The sequence below is a fragment of the Lathyrus oleraceus genome, chromosome 5 (genome assembly GCF_024323335.1).
Source record: "Lathyrus oleraceus cultivar Zhongwan6 chromosome 5, CAAS_Psat_ZW6_1.0, whole genome shotgun sequence".
NCBI classification, from domain to species: Eukaryota; Viridiplantae; Streptophyta; class Magnoliopsida; order Fabales; family Fabaceae; genus Lathyrus; species Lathyrus oleraceus.
The window spans coordinates 201,974,635-201,985,397 of NC_066583.1; the positions used below are offsets into that span (position 1 = coordinate 201,974,635).

General features: G+C 35.3%; 1 protein-coding gene across 1 annotated transcript; it reads right to left on the minus strand.

The window, feature by feature from the left end:
- Positions 1–1,700: 1,700 nt before the first annotated feature.
- Positions 1,701–2,492, minus strand: LOC127079710 (lectin 7-like). Its single transcript, XM_051020088.1, has one exon. It carries the CDS (start codon positions 2,490–2,492, stop codon positions 1,701–1,703), a length of 792 nt encoding a protein of 263 aa, XP_050876045.1.
- Positions 2,493–10,763: the final 8,271 nt, after the last annotated feature.

Below are 10,763 nucleotides of genomic sequence, written 5' to 3' on the forward strand. Positions count from 1 at the left end.
TGTCAATTTAGAATAAATATTCTTAAGAATTGTGAAAAAGAATTATCTAAATCAAAATCATCATAACTAGACAAATTTCATGATATTTTTACTATGGAAGTTACGGTGACAAAACAATGAGAGGACTAACACACGAGAAACAAGAGGAAATAATGAAGTTTTAGAGGAAATATTAAATAGTGGTGCTGAGTGAGGTCAAATGGTGTATTAAACATATTAGATGATATCTACAAACTTTTCTACATATTTTAAACTAGATACATTATTTGTATTTTTAAAAGATCGGTATCTAAATTTATGCATTTTATCGAATTTGTTTAAAATACCCAATAAATTTATGCATTTTTATCGGATATTTAAAAACTACGATAAAAACTATATTTTATAATATTTTAAGTGTTTGTTTTTAACTTGCAGAATTTGTATGGAAATAATCTTTTTTTTCAAAATAAGCATCTTTCCCAACTTAATTTCCAAACCGACCATCATTCCCAACTGTGTACTAAATTAACTATACATATTTCAAACAAAAAAAAATCGTAACAAAGAACATGTTTCAGATCAGTTAGCGTTTATATATATATATATATATATATATATATATATATATATATATATATATATATATATATATATATATATATATATATATATATATATATGCATGCATCAGTTCTATTGATGTATAAGTGCATTTTCTATAAACATGTGTCAATTGGTCTGACATTAATATTTACTCATTTTTATTTTATTTGCTATATGCATGCACCAATTGGTTTGAAACCTAAAGACAATTTTGAAAACATGAGTTAACATGTCTCGCGCATGCTTTTTTGTTGAAAAAAACATTTGTTTGAAATATGAGTAATTTGATATATATTTGAAAAAAATAATTATTTTGAAATTTAAATTAAAAAATATGATTATTTACAAAAATTGCAACAATATGTTATCTGTGATTTTTCTTTTAGATTTTGGATTATATGAATTTTATACATTTTTATTAGATTTTAAAAATATTAAGTAAAAAACAAAATTTTCTATTTGATTTTTAGTTATAAGTATAAGATTTTTTGTTTTTGTTATTTTGGGTTTTTTAAGAATTTTTTTATTAGAAAAAGACGTAAATTTTGAGAGAGGTAAAAATGAAAGAGTTTTAAGAACAACCAGAAGAGTGCAAGTAGATGATATAGTTCAAAAACATTAATATATGAAAAGCCAGAGACAACAAACGAATGAAGCATAAATATGGGGCAGCTAGTGTACTTGCGAACATACACGGAAAGAGGGATTATGAACAGAAAGAGCACAGACAACATAATTGTATCTGGAAGCATGTTTCGTATGTTAGGGGTATCAGTAATGTTGACCTTACAATAGTTGCAAGTATAACATGATGAAAGCAGCATTCTAAAGCATATATAAACCATACCAATGGTTTACATCTCCATAAATATTGTTAGAATAAACACTTTGTTCCTGTGTGAATACTTTTAATTAATAGTATTATTTCCTAACAATATAATATTTTATAACAAATTTTTTATTCAACTCTTATATCTTAATATTTAATACCTTGCATTCCACGGTATCTATATATATAACAATAATAAGCACTATATAGTAGTAGTTTAGTACACACAAATCATCAAATCAGAAACATGAAACACATAACACTTGTTCCCTTATAGCCAACCATATTAGTAGAAGCTTGACATAAAACTCCAAGAAAGAATCTTGTGCAATTCAACTAACTGTCCAGTGGCACCAGAGAATCCAATTCTAACCCATTCAGGTAACACAGTCCTCAAATCAATCAAAAAAGACACTTTACTTGAAACTCCATTCACACCATAGCTTCCGGGATATGTTACAACAACACTTAAATTTTTCGTCACAGGTTCATACTTCACAACAGCAAATCCAGTATAACCATTGGGAACACTTCTAATATTCCACGGTGCTGTTGTCACAGAAGCAATAGAATTCACATCAATGCCAACATGAGAATAATCTGGATCCCAAGGATTCTCACCAAAGGAATCAAACTCAACAGCAACAATTTGATTTTGGTAGGAATTCAAAGCGGTTTCGGAGTCGAATAGCCCAAGGAATCCACCACTTGAATTATTTGGAATGTGGGAATTGAACGGTGCGATGAAGAACGCGATCCCGTCTCCAAAGAGTCCGGGACCGTTTGGTGCAACAACGAAAGAAAAGACTGAAGTGAAGGATGCAAGGTTGCCATTATCCGCGTTCCAGAGACGCACTGGTCCAGTGTAAGAGGCTCTACCAGTGCTGTTTGGGGAGAGACCTGTGAGGTGGACAGAGCCGCTTGAAATGAAGGCATTGCCTTCGAGTTGGATGATGTTTTGGTATGAATCAAAATCAGAGATGGTGAATGAAGCTGAGTTTACATTTTGAGCAAAAATAAGGTAGGAAATGAAGGTGATGAAAATGATTTGAGCCTTTGATGAGGTATTCATAGCCATGTTTTTAAATTAGAAATTTGGAACTGAATATTAATGCTGATGCTATGAGATATATGATCAAGATGACAAATATATATATACATAGAGAGAGAAGGAAACCTAGGAGTCGAAAATACAAAGACAGGCCATGGCCAGCTTAAGAAACTTAATTAATATGGAAATCATATTAGTTTGAAGAATTCAAATGATATACAGAGAACATATGTATTGGATTATTAAAGAAGGGGTGATCAAAACAATGAAATTTTGGTTTTGAATAAAAAGACAGGCAGATGAGTCCTTGTGTTGTATATGCAATATAGTCAAGCTTAGTTAATGAAATAGTAATAGTAATAGTAAAACCAAAATATATGTAATGTAATGCTCATACAATTGGCGAGGTGGCATCGATAAACAAATACCAGACCTTTATTTATTTGACTTGGTTGTGCTCTCCAAAAGTGTTCTTTAGTGTGATGTATCATTTTACTTGACCTTCTCCCCATAGAGCCCCACCAGCAAATGTTTGAAGGGTTTTAAGTCCTCTAGGTTGAGACAAAGTATTTTTAAACCCCTCTTAATACAAATATTTTTTAATACTTTCTTGGTCTATGAGAACTCTTTTAATCTCCCATTCGTCGCATTTGACGGTGATGACCATGAGGTCATCATTGTGATGGTGAATTCCATCAACATCTTTCTCAGAGAAGGAAATCATATCTTCTGGCCCTTGGGTCTCGCCTTCACCTTTTTAATTGGGAAGGTCTTTTATATGTAGAATTCGGAGAGCGTACCTTTTACGGGCAGAGCTAGTCTCCCCGCCCACAATGAATCTTTCTTGCCTTGGGATGTCTCCTTTGCTTTATTGGGCTTGGGGCTTTTCATGTCATCTTGCCTTCACGAATTGGACTTGTATGGCTCATGGGAAAAGTCTCCATTCACATATTTCTTAAGGTGTCCCTCCCCGACCAGCCTCTTGGTTTCTTTCTCGAGTTGGTAACAATCCTATGTGTGGTGTCCCTTGACTCTATGGAACTTGCACAATCTTCTTAGTTCATAACCCATCATATTTTCCTTTTGAGTTAGAGGCAAGGGAATGTTGTGCATGTGAAGAACCTCACACCATATATGTTCACATTGAGTGTTCGGAGGCGTGAAGCTCTTCACCATCTTGCATATTCTCTTGGATACAGTTTTTTTATGGGGGAGATTCAACTACTACTCCTCTAGTGGTATGAATGTAGATACCCAAAAGTGCTTATTTGAGCTATCAAATATGGGCGTCTTTCACTCCGTTTCCTTGCTAAAGTGTTCGAAACCACCTTTGTTTTTGATGAATTGCAATACAATGATAAACGATCTTGGTACCTTTGATTTGTGTGTTATTGTGCAGGAATTAGGCATGAAATAATAGAAAATGAAGCCACAAGAAAGTTGGCAAAGAGACCAAAGAAAAGATGCATTCATCAGCTTGCTCGCTAGGCGAGGGCTGTGGCGAAGGGCTCGCTAGGCGAGCGCCCAGCGAGAACTCAGCGAAAAGCTCCAGTATTTTACAGTGGCAAACATCAACAAACTCGCTAGGCGAGCTGCCAGCGAGGTGTGTAGCGAACACGTCCAGACTTGGTGAAAAGCGCAGCCAGCACTAACTCGCTAAGCGAGCCATTAGCGAGCTCCCAGCGAGCATTCCAGTAGCAAAACCTCTCAAGCTCGCTGGAGCGAAGGTTGAAGCGTGACCTTCGCCTAGCGAAGGTTTTGTTCGCTCAGCGAACATGACAGTCTGGCAAAGGTTATTTCTCTGGGCGCAGGTGCTTCAGGTGCCTCATTTAGGGGCTCGCTAGGCGAGCCAGTCTGCTCGCCTAGCGAGCATGACAGCTCAGTAGCAGCTCTATAAGTAACAAGGGCTACTTTTTGGAGCCATACTTTTGCACCTCCATACTTTTGTACTTTTTAGATATTTTCCAGCATTGCTCTTGGGATATTTTGTGACCTAGAAATCATTTCTCTTCATCTCTTAACAATCTTTCACAAAAAGAAGGTGGATTCCCATCCAATCTCGATTATTCGACTCGGATGTTGATCAACCTTCTTCCAAAACTTGTTGACTAAGCTACCATGAAAATGAGTAGCTAAGTCCTTCATTTTGTCAAGGTTAGATGTAGATGATCATTAGCTTTGTGTGTAAATGGGATGATCTTCATTTGTAAACTCTTTAATGGTGAATATATGGTGAAAACTTTGTTCTTATTCAAAACTCTTTGTGTTGGTTTATGATCGAGAGATGTTTACCAACTCTTAACCTAGGTTTTCATCCAATCTTGTTTGTTAGCTAGAGATAGTAATGAATGATTTTGTTCACCATAAGGTTGAACCAAAAAGTTTTCATTTTGATAGATTGTGTTAGAGATAAACAATGGATCAAAATGGGAAAACTCACAATGTGTGTTAGAGATAAACACATTGGGAGGACTTTGTGAAATAGTTTATCATCTAAAGGAGTTTATAAGTTTTCTTGATCGAACATATACATGCAAAGTGATCGTCGAACCCTAACTTTGGCAATATTTCTCAAATATTAAAACCAAAACTTTTACCGCATTTTATTACACTTTTATGCAAGATACCGTGACAACTACCAAAACCCCATTGTTACCTTAAGCTAAGAATTAAAACAACTGCCGAAAGGCGATGATATCTCACAATCCCTGTGGAGACGATAACAAAAACCCGACACTTAAAATTACATTCAACAGTGAACCTTCGGCTTTGGTAACACACTACTTGACATCCTGCACCTTCTTCTCGGTTTTTATCTCCTCGCCCTTTATATAACATTCTTCTCTGGTGACCACTTCCACCAACAAAAGTGCTTGCTTCTAAACAAAAGAATTGTCGAAGTGCCCCTCCTTGAGTCCATTTTGGAACGTCCCTACAAACATTTCTTGGTTTGGTGGGATGACCCTAATGGTGGCTTCGTAAAATTGAGTGAGGTATTCTCTCATCGACTCTAATTGAACCTGACGTGTATTGAACAGAATGGTGGTTGACATCTTCTTATGATGGTTGGAGACGAACTATTGTACATGTTTCTTTATCAGCTCAAGATAGCTGGAGATGCATGCATGAGGTAGATCCATATACCATCACAGAGAGGCGACCTTGAAAGTTCCAAACATCAACATACATTTCAGGGAGTCATGCCCTCATATGATGACCATTTGTATGTTGATGGAGGCGATGTGCTCATAGGGATCACTACACCCATCAAACTTGGCTAAAGAGATAGGTTTGAATCTCTCAGGGATATGCACTCCTCATATCTTGTCTGAGAGTGGCTAGGAATCTAGCATTTTCATCTCCTCTGAGGGATTGGACTCCCACTGGCATTGTCTGATGTTGTGTACATTTTCCTCAAGTGCTTGGATATGACGACATAGTTCGTTTATGGCGGCACACATCTCTGCCAGGGCGTCAACATAACCTATACCATCGGTACCTTCTAGTGTAAAGGATAAAGCTCTCTTGTTAACCATGGCCGAGAGTGGCTAGGCGTAGGAGTTGAGGGTAGCAGTGAGTAGGGTGATTGTGATGAAGAAAGTGTGACCAAGGTTAGTTTTATTGGAGCCCCACAGTGGGCGTCACTATACGGGTAAAAAATTACAAGTATGCATGTTACCCCTACAAGGGCAAGGGTACTCAAAGGCCTTAATAGGTATATTGCATTGTTTAGTGGTTAAGGATTTCCCACAACGACGAGAAGCCCCGTACGGTGGTTTTTATGGTGGTTTAGAGGACCTTCTCACATGAGGTGAGAGGCTCTGTATATGCGTTTCGGTGCTTAGGTATAAGCGCGTACATTTTGATTTGTCCTTTCCCTCTAGGGGATAAGTATTTATGGAGACCTTTTGAGCCTAGGGTTTAGGAAACCCTTAAGGCCAACAACCACTCCCTCGTGATTAGGCAGGGAAGCAGAAGTCGCCTTTGCTTGGGACTCTCACAAATATAACACTACAATTATCTTTGTTCTTTGTCACACACATCAATATTTCTTGTGTGGTTGATATTTTATAAGATTTTACAACAAGAAGATCTTAGTGTGGTTGAACCTTTCAATTTCATATAGAAGTGGCGTTCACCATAGGGCTAATGTGTTAAGTTAATAAGTATGCATCATGGGATTTAAATTGGATGGCTAGAAGTTTTTTGGAGACCACAAGTTTAGGTTTGAAATGCTAATATACAAGCATTATTAACTAAATAAAAAATGTGTTTAAGCATTCAAGGGTGAGGCGTTGATGTCTACACACCTAACACAAGTAGATAAGACCAAGATGGTGGATAAGGCTCGGAGTGCCATTATTTTATTCCTCACAAATAAATTTTTAAGGGAAGTCTCCAAGAAAAAGATTGTGAATTCGTAGTGGGAAAGTTTGAACAATTGTATATAACCAAGTATTTGAGTCACGGGTTATCCCTAAAACAACAACTTTACTCATTCCTAATTATATAGAAGATGTCTAGAGTGAAGGAGTTGTAAATTTTTTACAAGATCATTGGTGATTTGGATTATATTTAGGTGAATATTGATCTCAAGGACAAGGATTTACTCTAATTAAGCTCATAACCTAGATCCTTTATCACTTCAAGGATGTCCTTCTTAAAGATAAAGAAGATACTATTACTTTGGATGAAGTCCAGACGAGTGTGAGATCCAAAGAAATTTCAAAGATGAAGGATTTAAAGATCAACGATAACGGTGAAGACTTGAATGTCTCAACAGGAGGAAGTGACACTTTACCAAAAATGATTTTTAATAGCGCTGTTAAATCTCCCTATTATAGGTTTTCCACCTATAAGAGTGTTTTTTAAGTACTATTAAGTTTTCTTTTTGATTGTGTTTTCAAACTGCTGACATAATATATTTTGGCATTTGATTTAATTCTAATATTTAATAGAATTTTTGACAAAGCTCTATGTTATAAATTTTTGTTTAATGACAATTTATTCAAAAATGTTATTGTAGATACCTCTATTTAAGGTTCTTTTTTCTAAAAAATTCTATTATAGATTTTTTTTACATATAAGATATTAGTAAGTGATTCGATATTCTAAAAACATAAAATTATTATTCTTCTAAAAATAAAAATATCAACAATATATAAGAATTACATAATCTGTATCGATAAAAAAAATCAAGCATACTGGTAATAAGTCATTTACTGTTCAACATCCATCAACAAAGTGAACTAGTTTGAATGGCCATGGCACAATTTTACCTATTGCATGACCAATCATCGATATATCACCATGTTCAGTAGATATAGGCAAAGTAGCGTATGGAATAATAGAAACTTCAATTATAACTTTTACATATCCGGATAGTAATTTTATGCCATGCACGATACAACTATTGTTATTATATAATTTCTTACTAGAACTAAAGGTCAATTTGGAAATGATAGAAATATATTAAAAGAAGAGACACACTAAAAATATTAATGAATTGTAAAAAAAATTAATATAATTGAGTAAAAATTAATTAGAATTTAGAAGTTAATAAAAAACAACTACCTTTATAATGTTGTCTATTGCAACAGCGTTGCAAGAATCCTTACTTTTTCTGATGGTCATCTCTCTAAAACTTCACCTAATAGTCGCATCCTTCTCATTTCTTCCGTTTGTTGCCTCTCAACTATTTTCTCAAGTTCACGTCTCTCTAATATTTCATAGGCTTGTGGTGACTCTTGTTTTTATCTTTCTAGATTCTCACTCTCTAGTATCTCCAATATCTTAGACAATGTATTGGCTATTGAACACTTTATTCTTCGTCATCCATGTGATGTCTCAAGTGCAATCATCTATCCTTCTTCTTTAACTAAAATTAAATATTATTGAAATTATTTACATAACTTAACTAACTAGTATAAAGAGTCACGCTCGGAATCATTAAAGAGAGACATGATTGAATGCCTAATAATGGAAACAAAATATCCCATGTCTAAAATGGTGGAAATCCAGACATATGAATCTGAATTACACTACATCTTACCCATTTAATTTATGGAGTATCTAAAATGGTTTTTTTTTCATTTATTGAATCACTAAGAAAAAAGTGTTATACTATTTTTCTTATAGATAGAGCACTACAATGTTTCATTAAATAACAGTTTACTAATGCATTTGAGAAATTAATATGACGCTATCAAATGAAAAACTACATTTTTACCCATTTGATGGTTTAGAGTATGAAGAGCTCATTATGTGAATACTAGGAAATAGCTCATTATGTGAATACTAGATGTATTGGTCGACATCTTGGATTCCATTGAATCTGATAAAATATTCCATTGAATCTGATAAAATTTAAGAGTAATAATGTGAATATAGAAAAGAGCTCATTATATTTAATGACTACTAGGAAATTGAAGCTATTTTTTCTTGTACATATTACCAAATGACTCGGCTTTAAATAAAAAAATAATTTATAATCATGTAATTATATTCCGTTTGGATGATTCGTTGCCATGATGATTTTCTTTCCACGAATCAATTAAACCGGAGCTCTTAATACCAGATGTTGGAAATCCCCTAAAACATATAGAGAATTTCAATCAATCTTGATGAATAAGATTGTTATCACTCACACAATAACAACGAAAAAAGAAGAACAATGGAGAAAGAAAAGTGTAAAGAACGATGAAGGAGAAGAGTAATATAATTCTGCAGAGTTTTTCTCTGCCCACAAACTGTGGAAAACTTCTTATTCACTTTGCAACTGCAAAATACTGTGAATACAATGTTATGAAGACTATATTCACTTCATTACAACAAATAAAGGTTACTCCCTCTATTTATAGATTTAGCTTAACTTTGACCTCAAGGCAAAGCCCAAAATAGCTAACACTACTAAAATAGGCCTAAGTCGAAATCCTGTGTGAAGCAACATGCTTCAACACTTCGACACAATAACACAACTTAACATACTAGATGGTTCGGCACTTCCTTATTTTGTCGAGCAACCTGCTTCGACACAAGGAATTACAATTCAACACACCACCTAATTCATTGTGTCTAAGCTATCTACATTCATCATAGCTCTTAGTCTTCTGAACACTTCGATCTGCACTCCTTTCGTCATGATGTCTGCAATCTGATTCTCAGTTCTACAGTGTTCCACATTCATCTTCCCACCTGCTACCTGCTCTCGAACATAATGGAACCTCATCTCGATGTGCATGCTTCGACCATGTGCTATCGGATTCTTCGCCAGATTGATAGTTGACATGTTGTCTATCTTCATGGTAATTGCTCCATGACTCTTCGTTGTTATCTCTTCAACCAGATTCATCATTCATGTTGTTTGACATGCACAAAGAAAAGCAGTTATGTATTCTGATTCGCATGACGATAATGCCACTACTGGCTTTTTTCTCGAACTCCAAGCAACTGGTGCACCACCTAGCATAAACACATAGCCTGCTGTAGATTCTTGATCCTTAGCATCACTACACCAACTTGAGTCGGTGTATCCCACTAATTTGCATTATTTTCCTTCATCAACTTCAGGAAATAAAATGTATAGTCGAGAGTTCCTTTCAGATACCTTAGTATCCTCTTCGCCGCTGCTAGATGTGATACCTTTTTGCTTTTGCAAGAACCTACTCACCATACCTACAATGTATGCTAAGTCAGGCCTTGTGTGACAAAGGTATCGAAGTGACCCAATAAGTCTTCGATATTGGGTTGAGTCGACATCATCTTCATCTGAATCTTTCGACAGTTGTAATCTGGGCTCAGTTGGAGTCAAAGTTGGGTTGCAATCTTGCATCTCAAATCTCTTGAGTATTTCGCCTACATACCTTCTTTGGTGCATCATCAAACCTCTAACACTCTTGCAGAATTCAATGCCAAAGAAGTATGAAATGTCACCCATATCTGACATTTCAAATTCCTTGTTGAGATCACCTTTGAAGTCTTCGATCTCCTTCTTGCAGCTACCTGTTATCAACAAGTCATCGATATAGAGACATAGTATAATAAATTCACTCTTGCTTCTTCTTACATATACTCCATGTTCACTTGTGCACTTCACAAATTCTTTCTCCCTTAGAAAGTCATCTATATTCTTGTTCCAAGCTCTTGGAGCTTGTTTAAGTCTGTACAGGGCTTATGCAGCCTGTACACCTTTCTTTCTTTGCCATGTTTCACAAACCCAGCTGGTTGTGCAACATAAACTGCTTCTTCTAAGGGGCCATTAAGGAATGCACATTTCACATCCATCTGACACATCTGCCA

Bases quoted from the DNA above. Each gene is read 5' to 3' on its own strand.
- LOC127079710 (XM_051020088.1), bottom strand. From the start codon at position 2,492: ATGGCTATGAATACCTCATCAAAGGCTCAAATCATTTTCATCACCTTC.